The sequence below is a fragment of the Dipteris shenzhenensis genome, chromosome 14, assembly GCF_047967505.1.
Source record: "Dipteris shenzhenensis isolate YYH24624 ecotype China chromosome 14, Dip_SZ_1.0, whole genome shotgun sequence".
NCBI lineage: Eukaryota > Viridiplantae > Streptophyta > Polypodiopsida > Gleicheniales > Dipteridaceae > Dipteris > Dipteris shenzhenensis.
Window position 1 is genome coordinate 6,723,316 of NC_141609.1, and position 15,562 is coordinate 6,738,877.

Below are 15,562 nucleotides of genomic sequence, written 5' to 3' on the forward strand. Positions count from 1 at the left end.
CAAGGAGTGGGATGGGTTTTGTCTAAGTGACAAAACCTTATCCTTCACTAACCGTAGTTAGTGGACTAACTGTGGTTAGGAGAAAAAACCTCTAAATGAGGGAAAAGTGCCCCTAACCTACTTATTACATTACATTGGTCACTGCTGAATTATAATAATAATTCTAAAACCCCCCTGCAGTGCCAATGTCATGTAGAAGGAAATGATTAATCACCAAAAGGAAATAAGTTCAGGGCACTGCGAAATGCCTCAAACTTTTCACATGGAAGTGCTTTGGTGAAGATGTCTGCTACATTGTCATGTGTTGACACATAGATCATACTCATCTCTCCTGCATGCAACTTCTCTCTGACATAATGATAGTGAACCTCAATGTGCTTTGTGCGAGCATGAAACACAGGATTCTTTGCCATGAGACCATAAACCCAAGTGTAGTTGGTAAAGTCATCTACGAATGTAACAAAATAGAGATAACCCCCAAAAGCAGGTGTCCTCATGGGACCGCAGACATCACTGTGAATAAGCTGCAATTTTCTTGTAGCTTTCACTGCACCATCCTTCTTGAAGGGAAGCCTATGCATTTTGCCAAGAATGCAACCTTCACATGCATGAGGAGGCGGCGACTCCAAAGGAGGTAATGCATCAACCATATCATCCCTCTGAAGTGTCATTAAGCTGCCATAGCTCATGTGGCCATACCTGGCATGCCATAACTCCACATTGTGCATTGCAGCAGTGGGAGTGCTAACTAATAATGCAAGATGGGATCTTTTTTCATATAAATCAAGCTGAAAAAGACCCCGATACAAAGTGCCAGACAACCTCAAAGCATATTCATTTTCTTTGTCTCTGACTACACACTTGTCATCATCAAAAACAACTTGAAACCCTCCTCTATTGAGTGAGGACACTGAAAGCAAATTCTTCTTTATACCTGGCACATAGAGTACATCTGATATTCTGAAATCTATGCCATCAGTGGATGTGAGAATAATGTCTCCCACTCCACACACTGAATGAGAAGAATTATTTGCACAAGTTACCTTCTTCTTGGTAGGTGAAGAATGCAAAGTTACAAACAGATTTTTCTTGGAAGTGATGTGCTTTGAAGCACCACTATCAAAATACCAAGTACGTAGTGCCTCATCAACACTGAAAGAGCATTCATCCTTTGAAGGATCGTAACTGCAAGTCAAAAAAGCATATGGGTCATCATCATTAGTGGCTGTAGTATCTGAACTACCCACTGAAAAATCTGAAGTGCAAGTCAAAAAGACATAGTGCTCTTCAACCAAGTTGTCTGCAACATCTCCTCCATCATGGCAATGTGGACCTGATGCATCTGATACAGCCATACCGGAATCCCTTTTCTTTTCTCTGGCTATGCGCTTCTTGCACTCTCCAATATAATGACCGGGCTTCTTGCAATGATGACAGATGCCCTTCTTTTTCTAATTGTTCGCATATTGATCACTCGTATTTCTCGTTTGCTGCGGCTTCGGTTTCCCTCCATCAGATTTGGGAAACTTTTCTGGATGTTTGGATGCCTTTCATCTCAGATGTCCATTGTCTCCATTCCTCCTCTTCTTTCACTGGACTCGCTTTTGGGTACTATGGACCATTTGGACTCAGAGACTGCATTCCAAGATGGGTCAACAGTTTCCTCAAGCATATATTTTCTTCAGAATGTCCCTCAAGCAATCCTTATATGACAGTTTTGCTGCAAGGGACTTGGATGCTACTAGCCTTGAAGTGTTCTCTATCTGTTTTTGAGTTTTTTACATTGGAGTTTGGAGTCTAATGTCAGTGTGGGAGACTTCCCATCTTGTAAATTTATGAGAATATAGATACACTGGATTTTACCCCCAAAAAAAAAAAAAAAACCATGTGGCTTATGCTGCCCTTTACCCTTGGGCTTGAACTTTGAAAGCATAGCATGCTCGCCAGCCCGGGTTGCCATATTTTTGCGTGTTTGTTCCTCCTACAACAGAAGTCCTACCAACTCGTGAAAGGAGAGAGGATTGCTGCCCCCCCTCAATGACAAATTCAGCCAGGTGTGGAAACCGAGATAGGACTCAGGAAGAGAGTTCAAAGTGGTGGAGATCATCTCTGAATCCGGAATGACTTCATCAATGTTCAGCAATTGTTCCCTGAGATCCTGAAGCTTCGTGACGTGAGAATTCATGGAATCTCCCTCCTCCATATGTGTATGGGAAAGTTCTCGCTTCAGAAAGGAAACTCTAGCATCGTTTCTTGCTGCAAACATACTCTCCAGTATTACCCAAGCTGCCATAGGTGTCTTGCATGACCGAATATGAGGTATAATGAACCTCTTGACAGAAAGAGAAATTACTGAAAGAGCTTGTGCATCTCTAGAGTCCCATCTTTTCTGCTTTGCTGTGGGGGCTCTTGGAGCGGCTGCTCCAATTACCTGTGCTGTATTTGTACCTCTACCCCTGCCTCCAGCTGTAGGAGTGACAGGTATAGGCATTGTATCTCGTCTTTCTTCATCTCCATTGACATAATCCCAAAGATTTCTGCCAACTAAGATATTGCGAACCATGAAACTCCACAAGGAAGGCCTCATGTGTACCATTGATTAGCTCGTCAGGCGTCCGTACATCAGTACACAAGCGTCCGTACGTCTGTACACAGGCGTCCGTACTGCGTGTCACCATTCCGTACCTGACTACGCTGGTTGTCCGTACTCCGTACAACTACCATCCCTACAAGTTGCAGGTCCGTACAGTGCAGAGCGTGTACCTTCCGTACAGGTTGCAGGTCCGTACAATGCATAGCGTGTACCTTCTGTGCAAGCTCTATCCTTGCAGGTACTCTTCCAATTTTGTTTTTTGGCAGGCATTGTTTGCAGACAGCCATTGTTTGGCTAAGATCTTGCAAGAATTTGGGGCATTCCATATTTGTGGACAGACATTGCATTTGGGTTGCAGGTTGTCCAAAATTTGGGGCTTTTGCAATCACATTGCAATTTTGCAGTGAAATTTGGGGCTCTTCAAGGCAGAGTGTAATTTGTGCAACATTTGGGGCTTTCAGACCATTTGCCCTCTTTTGTATGCAATTTCCCACAAGAAATTGGGGCTTTTGCATTTGGGTTGCAATTTTGCAGGTAAAAGAGCAGTTTGGAAGTTTGCAGGCAAGGAAGCTAGGAGCAAGGTGTAGGTCCGGGAAGCAATGTCTGCTCTGATACCAAATGATAGAAATTAGAGAGTGAGAGAGCAGGAAGCAAGAGAGCTGAACGTAGTGCTTGCAATAGAAGAAGTGACTAATACAAGGAGTGGGATGGGTTTTGTCTAAGTGACAAAACCTTATCCTTCACTAACCGTAGTTAGTGGACTAACTGTGGTTAGGGGCAAAAACCTCTAAATGAGGGAAAAGTGCCCCTAACCTACTTATTACATTACATTGGTCACTGCTAAATTATAATAATAATTCTAACACACCCGCCCACCACCACCTGGGACCGTACCCTGTAATAGTTGGTCCAATGATGAGAATAAGGCTTTATGCCGTCAGCTCAAATTCAAAACAAAAAACAACCTTCTGAGCGAACCAAAGACGCTCCGCAAGTATCGTCGTATGGTGCGCACAAAGAAACTTGACTTCGTGTGCCAGAACGAGGAGGAACTACTAAACATTCTGTTCAGTAATAACTCTAAGGACTTTTGGCGAAGATTTCTCAAGGAACGGTCCCCCCCACCACTCACTGACACTCAGGTATGGTCTGATTATGCACGCACGCTCTATGATATCCCAAATCAGCCATCCCCTAACCTATCACATATACCTCGCCCCACATCCTGCACCCTCTTCACTAAGGGGGGGGTAAAAGATGCCGTAATGAAACTTCATAATGGCCGAGCAAAGTTTCATGAGGGACTATGCACTCAATTCATTGCATATGGGATTAACCTCCTAGCCCCGATCTTAGCCAAGCTATTTAATGAAGCCGTTTGCTTGCGCACCTTGACCATCAACACTATCTCACCCATCCACAAGGTGGGGGATCCCATGAACCCGGAGAACTACAAGACCATTATGATTGGACATGTCATGTCCAAGATCTATAAATCAATACTTGATTCTGAGATCAGCACATTTGCGGAGTGTCGAGGACTCAGAGCAGCGGGACAGGCCGGTTTCAAGTGGGATCATGGGACCATGGACCATATTCTCACACTCAGATGTATCATCAAGGAGGCAAGGGCACAGAAGCAGAGGGTTTACAGTTGCTTTGTGGATTTTCACAAGGCAATTGACACCGTTTTGAGAGCCCGCCTCATACGACGCCTTCAGGATTTGGGTTACGACCAGGAGATCATTTGGGCTGTCATGGCACTCTCTAAGCGAGTTTTAGGCAGAGTCCGGACAAGGTCGGGATGGACAGAGGAGATCATGAGCACTATCAGGGTCAAACAAGGGTGCCCATTATCACCTACCTTGTTTGGCCTCTACATCAACGAGCTCGAGACAATGATGCAGGCATAGGGTGAAGTAGGTTGCACTCTCGCGGGCACGCTGATCCGGATTTTCCTTTACGTAGATGACGTGGCTCTCTTGTCCTCCTAAGCAGAGGAGCTCCAGAGACACCTTGATGCACTACAATCCTTTCATGAGTCTCATGATTTGAAGGTCAACTTGGGTAAAACCAAGGTTATGATCTTCAATACATCTCGAGTTGTCATGCGTGATGAGCATTTCGCATTTGATGGGTCCCCTGTTGAGGTAGTTTCATCATATACTTATCTTGGGGTCGTCTTCTCCGGACCCATCTTTACCATGAGACCCACGATGCATGCACGCCTGAGCAGAGGATATGCTTGATTGGCTAGACTAGAGAGACAGTGCTTCCGCTCTCACTTTCAGGATCCACAGACCAAAGGATTGCTTTTTGACTCCTTGCTTTTTCGCCCAACAGGGATGTATGGCAATCCATGTTGGGGGCCAGACTTGTCGGATATAGAGTGGGCCAAGGTGGAGCGGCTACAGATTCTCATGCTATCACGGATGATCCGTGGTAAGCCAACCGTCCCTCACCAAATCATTCAGGCGAAGTTTGGATCACCCCCATTACAGCTAGATGCCGCATTTTAGGTCATTACGTATTTGTACCGAGTCAAGGAGTCTGGGGACTACACATCCAGGCGTAGCAGGATACCATGGCTAGCATTGTCCTCTTCTATGGCACTTGCAGCAGGGGGAGACCAGAAGTGCTGATATGCACGCACAGAGAGATGGTTTGCAAGGCTAGGGCTCCACATGGACAGACTACCTCCTTTCCAGTACAGCATGGATGCCCCTTTCTCTCCCCTCCTATCACACGAGGTCAACCAAGTTATCCGTGAGGATCTACCCCACTCGCTGAGGATCTCTCTTGGGCAGTTCCGGGTCTCCTCACACAAACTTCGTATCAAGAGCGGCAGAGCAGAGCGGTTACCCAGGGAGAGGGCATATGCACACTGTGTGACATGCAGGAGGTTGAGACAGAGGAGCATTTCATCTTCAAGTGTCATGTTTACTATGAGATGCAAGGGCATTTCTACTGCCTCTTTAGAGACAATGATGGGATTTTGGCCCGTTTCCTCTCCTACCTAGACCAGCGATGTTTGGCTGGTTTCATTCATGAGATGCTCAGACACCGAGATAGGATACTCCGAGCACGGAGACAGGAGCAAACTTCTTTCTCGACTGATACCTCTCAGAGCTCTATCACGGGGTTCTTTCAGCTAGATCACATAGACCCCCATGAGGCGAGACCTCGACATGACCATGACCCAAACCCTCTGACCCAACAACTCAGACAGAGGGTTGACTCACAGATCATACTTGGGGACATCCCCTCCTTGTTTAGGGTCGGAGCCCAACCGACAAGGGTCACAGTGGCCCTGGTTAGATGCAGAGCTGCGACCAACAGACGTACCAGGACTACACCCTTGGGAGGGAGTCAACACTCTATTGCTGACCTCATGCCTCGACTTCCACAGCCTCATCCATCCAGAGGTCTTGCTGCTGATGATGATGATGGTTATGATGATGTCGACAATGATGCTGAGATTGATACATAGAGTCAAGATATGACTATGTTGTACTTAGGATTTATTACTGCTATTTGGCATTTGCATTTGTTTGCATTCTACATTGGTGTGGATGCTCATTTAGTAGCTTCACTACCACAGCTCATTGTATCAGGCTTTTCACAATCTCATAGACCCATCAGTCTTCCAAAGACTTTAATACACTTTCTTTCTTTCTTTCTTTCTCCATTCCTTGCTCCTTCGTTGTTCATATCTCTCCTCTATAATGCTTTTATCTTCCTGCCCGATTCAGCCCCATCTTTTCCCCTTACTTCAGCCCTTGGTTACCCCGAATGGATTCTCTTCAGTACAAGAGGAACGACTCCAAGCACCGTCAGGTTGTTGCAGAAATTCAGAGCCATGTGCAAATCCGGAGCTGCACCCATTTCTTGATACATTGCAGGAAGGATTCCTGGAAGTAAATCAAGCTTGGGGTGATGAGAACCTATCCCAGAGTTTTGGGTCTCTGTCCGGAGACGGTTTCTGTATGCACCGGTCATGAGCTTGGCTCAAAGCCTGATGTAGGAGATGTGGCACAATGGTTGAAATCCTTGTTGAAGAGTTGCTTTGTTGAGGACTGTTATAAAGTAGACAGAGGATTCTATGAAGTAATTTTCAAGGATGCCCAATATAAGCAACAGCTCGTGCAAAAAACTCCTCTCTTTTCTGAGAATCAATTAGTGCATGTTTATCCATGGATGCCTACCAAGGAAGGATACTTCCCGGAGAAATAAAGTGGTCACTTCCGAATCGAGGATGATAAATGGACGGGAGACCCTTATTTGTCACAGATGCCCAGTATGTAGACTTACCTTTATATTGAAGGCATGCATTGGTTTGTCCCCACGTGCTCTTGGCAATCTGAATCACTATCATGTTTTGTGTGACACTGAAAGGCCCACTCCTCCACGTGGCTCTTCAGGTTGATATGGCATGCATCCAATGCACTAATATCATTGGCTTCTTCAAAAGAGTCGGGTTCTTCTTCATCAAGAAGAGTACCTGCATAAGCTGTCTCAACAGAAACGATCCCCCCTTGCCACTACAAGTCCTGCCAGGCAAAGGTGCCTCAAACCGACTCTCCCTGAGAGTCTGTAGCAACCAATTCAGAACTATTTTGGCTGCCTGTAGTTCTTGAATCTCTTGCCTGACAACTTCATTCACACCCTGTGGAGGTACAAAATCAGCATGTGGCTGAATCAGGGCATGTGGATCAAGAGGAGGTTGCTGTAAATTCTGATTTTCAGCATGAGCCTCAGTTGGGGAACCAAATGCTATAGGAAGCATCCCCTCAAAAACATCATCTGAAGAAGCTAGAATAGTAAATTCAGCATTTGTATGTGCTCATTTCTCTGAAAATATAACATCTCTACTCACAAAAATCTTGCGAGAAGCAAGATTCTAGAGACGATAGCCTTTGCTTTGTGCACTATACCCGACAAAAATGCATTTAAGTGCCTTATCTGACAACTTTAGTCGAAACTACACAGGCACGTGGACATTTGCAATACAACCAAAAACTCTGAACTGATCCATTGAAGGCTTTCTCCCTTGCCATGCCTCTTAGGGAGTGATTGTCTTCAAAGCCTTTGTGGGAGCCCGATACAAAACATAATTTGCACACATGAGGCCTTCGAGCCAAATGTATGAGGCAGCTTCTTAGTAGTGAGCATGCATCTATCCATCTCCATAAGAGTGTGATTCTTGCACTCATCTTTGCCATTTTGCTGAGGTGTAAGCCTCACTGTAAGCTGATGTGTGATGCCTTTCTCCTTCAAAAATCCCTCAAACTCATGACACATATACTCCCCCCCTCTATCTATGCAAAGTGTCTGTACCTTGAGTCCTGTCTCATTCTCAACCATAGCCAGAAAGTGTTTGAAATGCATAAACAGTTCTGATTTTTCCTTAAAACCATCGACCCAAGTATAATTGGTGAAGTCATCTATGAATGTAACATAATAGAGAGAACCACCAAAAGCAGGTGTCCTCATGGGACCGCAGACATCACTGTGTATGAGCTGTAATTTACGAGTAGCTCTTACTGCGCCATCCTTCTTAAAAGGAAATCTGTGCATCTTGCCAAGGATGCAACCCTCACATGCATGAGGAGGAGGTGACTCCAAAGGAGGCAATGCATCAACCATAGCATGCTTCTAAAGTGTCATCAAGCTGCCATAGCTCATGTGACCATATCTAGCATGCCATAACTCCGCATTCTACATCGCAGTAGTGGGACTACTCACTGAAAGTGCAAGATCAGATCTTTTCTCATAAATATCAAGCTGAAAAAGACCCCGATACAAAGTGCCTGGCAACATCAAAGCATAGTCATTCTATTTGTCTCGGACTGCACACTTAGCATCATCGAATATAACCGGAAATCATCCTCTATTGGGAGAGGACACTGAAAGCAAATTCTTCTTTATACCTAGCACATAAAGAACATCTGTAATTCTGAAATCTGTGCCATCCGCGGATGTGAGTATAATGTCCCCCACTCCACACACTGAATAAGGAGAATTATTTGCACATGTTACCTTCCTTTTTTCAGGTATGAAACACGCAACTAAGGCCAGTTGCAATCCCAGCAAGAGGGATGTTACGGAATTGTTTTTCTAATAATTTCTTGCTATGGATATTATTTTATTTTCAATCATGTTGACTATGGCAAAGTATTCCATGGGGACGCACCGGATGTCGCGGGATTCCTAGTGGGGATGCTTTCGTGGTTTAGTTGGGGACGCCTAACTAACTTGTGTTTTGCCATACTAGATGTTCAAGTGATTCCATGCGAAATTTGATGTCGCTAGTGTTGGTGGTGTTGTGTTTGTTATATTGGGATTGATTGATTATGTGATTCGTTCAATTGATTGTAAGGTGCAAAAGTCTCCTCATAATCTAATCTGAAGAAACTGTAATAGTAAATTCAGCATGTGTATGTGCTGAATTCTCTGAAAATATAACATCTCTACTCACAAAAATCTTGCGAGAAACAGGATTTTAGAGACGATAGCCTTCGCTTTGTGCACCATACCCAACAAAAATACACTTAAGTGCCTTATCTGACAAATTATGTCGAAACTCCACAGGCACGTGGGCATATGCAGCACAACCAAAGACTCTGAAGTGATCCACTAAAGGCTTTCTCCCATACCAAGCCTCATAGGGAGTGATTGTCTTCAAAGTCTTTGTGGAAGCCCAATTCAAAACATAATTGGCACACATGAGGCCTTCGAGCCAAAATCTGTGAGGCAACTTCTTCTATCCATCTCCATGAGAGTGCGATTCTTATGCTCAGCTTTGCCATTTTGCTAAGGTATAAGCCTCACTGAAAGGTGATGTGTGATACCTTTCTTCTCCAAAAATGCCTCAAATTCATGAGACATATACTCCCCCCCCTCTATTAGTGCGAAGCGTCTGCACCTTGAGTCCTGTCTCATTTTCAACCATGGCCACAAAGTGTTTGAAATGCATAAACACATCTGTTTTTTTCTTCAGACCATAGACCCAAGTATAATTGGTGTAGTCATCTATGAATGTAACATAATAGAGATAACCACCAAAAGCAGGTGTCCTCATGGGACCACAGACATCACTATGTATGAGCTGTGTATGACCGCCAACCAAGATGTTGCGAACCATAAAACTCCACAAGGAGTAGTTGGTGCCATCCAACTTATGCTCTTATGTGAGGACTCCAAACACCTCATTGGGGTTGTTTTGAGCCCTTTCTACCAGAAAACTCAGAAAAACGCAGCAAACTAGACAAGTAAAATCCCTTCCTGGGATGTAAAATGCACAACCAAACTCTGCCAAAAATTTCTGCCCACAGTGACAATTACTGTGGGCAGAAATGCACCACAATGCTCTGCAAATGCCCAAAAATCTGCAAAGTTTATCTGCAAAAAAGTGGCAAAAGTCTGCTGCTGGGCTATACGACGTTGGAACGATAGATGTACAGACGGCATGCATCGGGAGCTAGTACGGAATGTGTGCACTTGTACGGCAACCTGCACGACAGCTTGTACCGTGATGGAATGGTACAGAAGCGGGTACGAACTCCGTGCAGTCGTACGGAGCATACGGAATAGCGGGCACGAGCTGGAGCAGGCTGAAGGCAGGAGGCTAGACAATGGGGCAGCAGGAGCACGAGCAGGGAGAACCTGCTCTGATACCAAATGTGAACAAGGGAGAGTAGAAAGCAAGAGTGAGAGCAAGAGTGAGCTGAACAACTGAATAGAAGAAGTGAACAATACAAGAAAGAGTGAGGGGTTTTGTCTTAACCCTTATCCTATCCACTAACCGTAGTTAGGGATTGGACTAACCTATTTAGAATATACCAATAATTCTAACAATATTGTACCCCATGCTACATCGCTCTCTTTCCTCTCTCCTTTGTTTCCTTTGTTCATGGTTTTCTTTGTTATTTTGAATCATGATTTTACAGGCTCATCAATTTGTGGACGTGGATAATTTCAGTTTTCGTAATAGAAGAGGAGGGGACTGAGAGGAGAGGGCAGAATACGGGTGCGCTGAGAGAGGGCTGAGGGAGGGCTGAGACGAATGCAAGGCAAAGAGCAAGGTGCAAGTGGAAGAAGCCACAACAAACAGTGCCCATTCAGCACTGTTTCAGCTTGTTTAACCATGCCTGAATGCCAGCGAACACATTTCAGAAACACCAAAACAACGTTCCCTACAATTTTGGGCCTGATAAACGTTTCAGGAGTATTCCAGGCATTCTCGGTTATCTTCACGAATGGGAAAAATGTTCCCAACGTTCTAGAAGGGGGGAAAGTGATCCCTGGTAGCTGTGCTCCTTTCTTATTGGGGAGTCGTGGAGATCTCCCATGAAATTAGTGGGCTGAATGGATGACCCATTCATAAGTTGGTGCTATGTGTCTACTATATGGCAGGCTGCCACATGTACCTTGCCACGTTATATGGCTGCCACATGTATGATGCCATGTGTCCTATGCTACCAGGTGTCATTAGTACCATATGTCAGCCTGCCATGTGTCATGTAGCACATGTCATATATGACAACGTTAAAAAGAAGACTAAGGTTTTTCAACCACTCTACCAAAATTAAAGTAACTTTGAACTTTGAACATTGAACAATGTTTAAGGGTTCAATATTTCTCTGATCTAGTTTTCTACTTCACCATAAGTCTCACTGGAGTCTGGACTAAACCCATTCAATGGTGCTGGTCAGAGACTAGATTTACAATTTGGTTCTTGTGAAATCATGACAATTTTTGTTTTGTTCTGAGAGGTGACAAACATCTACGGCATAAATCTTAGAAACTCTCAATAGTTCCTTTTGAACAAAGAGAATGCAATGTCTGGATTTCATGTAGTACAAAATCTCAGGTTGCACAAACACGATACCTCTATAAAATTCCTCTGATCAGCTGCCAATCTTTTGCTCGATAGCTCTTTTAAAATTTGATTCAAAACCATATAGACCCTTTGAGTGATAAAAACATCGGGAGATTGAAGCTTTTGTATCAGAGATGGAAAAAGACCAGGCCTGAGAGAGAAAATCATTAGTATTTTATCATCCAGACCCAATCATGACAGCTTCACAAGAGAGAATAACTAAATTTGATTTTATAATCAGAATTTTAACAGCCGATGACAAAATCAAAAATATCATGAACAGTAATGTATGCATTTAGCCTTTTGAAACTGCCATGGAGTAAGCATGAAAACACTTACAGATGGGAAGAAAACAGAAGACTGACCACATCCCTTTGGATAAATTTAGAAAAACAAGCTAACGTTCAAACCTTCAAATCCCAAACAAGAAGTTACACATGAAATAGGTCCTTGTACCATTCCTTCGGATAATCAAAGCGTGCAATTTTGGATATAATTAAGGCCAGCTGCCCAGCAACCTGGGGAAGTATCACAGTCAAAGAAAAATTAAATATAGGAAGCCATCAAGGGTTTAGAACTTAATAAGAAAAAGGTTGCACACAAGACCTGCATTGAAATATCATAAGAACAAAAAAAAGGCATTGGCAACAAAAAGTACTTTTATTCTGCTAGAACTCCTATCCAGTGAAGAGGAGATTTGTATGTCAGATGTAGACACCTTATATTTGATCATATTTAAAATTCTTCTTCGTAAGATAGCAAACAAAAATGGCCAATGAGAGTTGTACATGCTTAATCAAAACTTATACTTAGCAATAGCAACAAAACAATGGGTAGCATCAAACTTTAGCTATTACCTTCAACTTAAGGCCTTGTATGTCAAACAGATGCAAGAACAGCAGAAAAAGAAAAACCATCAACCCATCCCATCAACCACACGAAGACACTATTTTGAAAAACCATTATTTTTAATCAACGCACAAAGAAAAGGGGTGGACATGAAACAGAAACATAAAAACGCGTGAGTATCACCTGATTGTGTTCTTCTCTTACAAGTTCAAGAAGTTTGCTTCGCAGGTAAGGTTTCTCTGTGTCACTTATGCCACTGTAAAATTTAACAACTGTAAGCAAAATGGTTTTGTCCATCAAACCTACAAACCCTAATGACAGATCAGATATATAAGTATCAAATGATTCAAAAATTAATTCATAACTAGACTTGAAAAACACCCATGGTTTATGGTGGCCTTAATACTGGAAGTCCAGCACTCATGGTACAGGGTAGCGTCAATACAGTAAGTCCAGCATTAGGAATCATAACAAAGAAACTATACTCGAAACACAACCACAGGCTTCGAAAATTTGAAATAAAAACTTGCAAACTAAGGTCTTACAGGTACAGTATAACATGTTGAGTAGACTGGTCACCTCCCCACTTGTGAGCCCCCAAATGAGGAGGACATGGGGGAAGGATGACATATAGCATGGGATGGAGAGATTTTGGCTGCAACATGGGCAGCATGCTCCTCCTTGGAATAGATTTAGGGCAGCCATGTAGGCTGAGCTGACAGTATGCCTACGATTAGGGCTGTCTGTGGGACTGAAATATGCCCAGCCATAGGCCCATGTGATGGGCAGAAGGGCTGGGAAAAACCCATCATAAGGCGCCTGCATAGGGGGCCTATTACTAGGCAGCATATGCGGCCCTAATCGGGAGTCCCACAGACTGCAGTTGGCAGTCTGTGGTTGAGTCAGGAAAGAGGGCCAGATCTGATTGGCTGGCAGACTGGAGGATTGGCCAGTCTGGATTTGGATCCAGGATTCTCCAGGCATATATAGAAGGGCCCTTTAGGGGACATTAGACAGTTCATTCTGCCAGGTTTTGGCCCTCCAGGAGCAGGCAGATCTATACACGTAGAAGAGTCCATTGTGATGTAAGGAGGGTGAGGGTGAGGGTGAGGGTGAGCAAGGGACTCATCTCAGTAGCTACTGAAGTCTACAAGGTGGGCGTGTGACAAAAGGGGAAGCATGTACAGCAATTGGTGCAGCATGCTGTTCGAGAAGGTGCGAGAGAATGAGATGAGAAGAGTGCACACTGAAGTCTACAAGAAGGGCACCTGGCAGAAGAGGAAAAGTCTACAGCAATTGATACAGCATGTATATTGTTGGCATAGTTGCACAAAATGGCGTTTTGGCCGTCAGAAATGGAAATGGAAACGGAAACAGAAACGTTGAGGGAAACAAAAACAGGAAACGCCGTTTCTGTTTCCCTGTTTTTTTGGTGAACTCTAACTGCAGGTTTTAGGCGTCGTTTTGCGCCTGCTGCCCCTGTTCGTCGCTCCCACGTGCTGCTCTACCCGTCTACCTGCCTGCTGCAGCCTCCACTCTCCTCTACCCTCCTCTATCCTACTTTCCTACTCTCCTCTACCCTTGACTCTTCTCTACCCTCCACTCTCATACCTCTCCTCCACCCTCCACTCTCTTCTACCCTCTCCACTACCCTCTACTCTCCTCTATCCTCTTCACTCTCCTCCTCCTCCTACTCCTACTCCTCCCTCCGATCTTCTTAAGGAGTCCTCCTCTACCCTCTCGTACTCTCCTCTACTCTCTCTCTCCTTCTCCTCTACCCCTTCCTTGAGGAGTCCTCCTACTCCCCATACTCTCCCGCCTCTTCCTCCTCCTCCTCCTTTCCCAAGTCCCTATTACCTACTCCTCTCCACAATGCCGAAAGATGCATATTGGAGACAAGCCACCTACATTGATAGTTATGTGGGAGGTGGTGGCTCCAAGAAGTGGAAACGCAACTACTGTGGTCTCAGCAAAATGGGGTCCGTCACACGATTGAAAGACCATCTGGCGGGTGTTCCCAACAAGGATACAGATATTTGTAAGTTTGTGCCTGTTGATGTGCTGAATGGCCTTCAAGAATGGAAGCGTAAGCGCATGGCTGCGTCTGCAACAAATCAAGATGAAGAAGAGACCAAGGCCACAGAGCCATTTCTTGATGCTTCTGCTGGCACATTGGGTTCAAAGGGGCATCTGCAACATGGAGCATGGGTCCTAATGCTAGGAGGACACCCTTGCCACATAGAGCAGGTAGTGTGGATGCTAGTGTGGGAAAAAGAGGCTCATTATAAGGGTCTAGCATTCAAGCGCGTATGCAAAAGCGGGCAGCCAAGGAGGCCACTAGTGAGCTCACGAAGCTCTTTATACAATGTGCAATACCCTTTCATGCGGCGAAGACTTTGCGATGGAAGAAGGCCATGAGAGCTCTCAGTCACATTGGGTATGAATGGGAAGGGCCTATAGGTGAAGCCTTGAGGACACGAGAGCTAAGAAGAGAGAGGACACATGTGGAAGCATAAATGCAGCCCTTGAAAGAGGCTTGGCTAAAGTATGGGTGCACACTCTTACGTGATGGATGGTCAGATGTACGCAAGAGCAGTGTATACAACATTCTGGTGTCTTCTTGCAAGGGGATGATGTTCTTGAGAGCCATAGATGCCTCTGCCGCAAGAACAGTGATTACAGGATGGTACATTTGGAACCACATGCGTGCAGCCATGTGTGGACAATGTGGTGCAAGTAGTGACAGATAATGGCAGTAATTGTGTGGCTATGGGTGAGATGTTGCACGATGAGTTCCCAAAGATTGTGTGGACACCATGTGCCTCACATTGCCTTGATCTTTTGATTGAGGACCTAGGAAAGATAGCTTGGATTAGTGCTATATTCTCCACTACCCGCAGTATCCTGAAGTTTGTGGCGAAGAGACCCAAAATCCTCAACATCTATCGGGCCTACAGTGACCTTGAGCTATTGAAACCTTCAACCACGAGGTTTGCTTACATGTTCATAGTGGTGGAGAGGCTCATGCCAGTGCGCCAGGGCTTGCTACGCACGGTTGTGTCTTGGGAGTGGAATGAATGGGATGACAAAGGCCATGCAAAGTCTATCAAGTTTGCATGCATGATCATGGATGAAGCTTGGTGACATGAGGCAGAGGCATTAGTCAAAGCTGTTAATCCTATTTACACAATGCTTCGTATCACGGACATGGAGGGAAGCACATTAGGGCTCTTGTACGA

At 44.6% G+C, this 15,562-nt stretch overlaps 1 protein-coding gene across 2 annotated transcripts in view; it reads right to left on the reverse strand.

Annotated features, from left to right (window-relative positions):
• LOC147894125 (ARM repeat superfamily protein) overlaps positions 1–15,562 on the reverse strand; it is a 136,046-nt gene that overhangs the window by 75,920 nt on the left and 44,564 nt on the right. For both annotated transcript variants that reach the window (XM_087384634.1, XM_087384633.1), the window contains exons 4-6: positions 12,507–12,579; positions 11,931–11,992; positions 11,484–11,625 (exon numbers count right to left, since the gene is read on the reverse strand). In XM_087384634.1, coding sequence (XP_087240760.1) covers positions 11,484–11,625; positions 11,931–11,992; positions 12,507–12,579 — 277 coding nt within the window. The remainder of the gene's footprint in view (positions 1–11,483; positions 11,626–11,930; positions 11,993–12,506; positions 12,580–15,562) is intronic.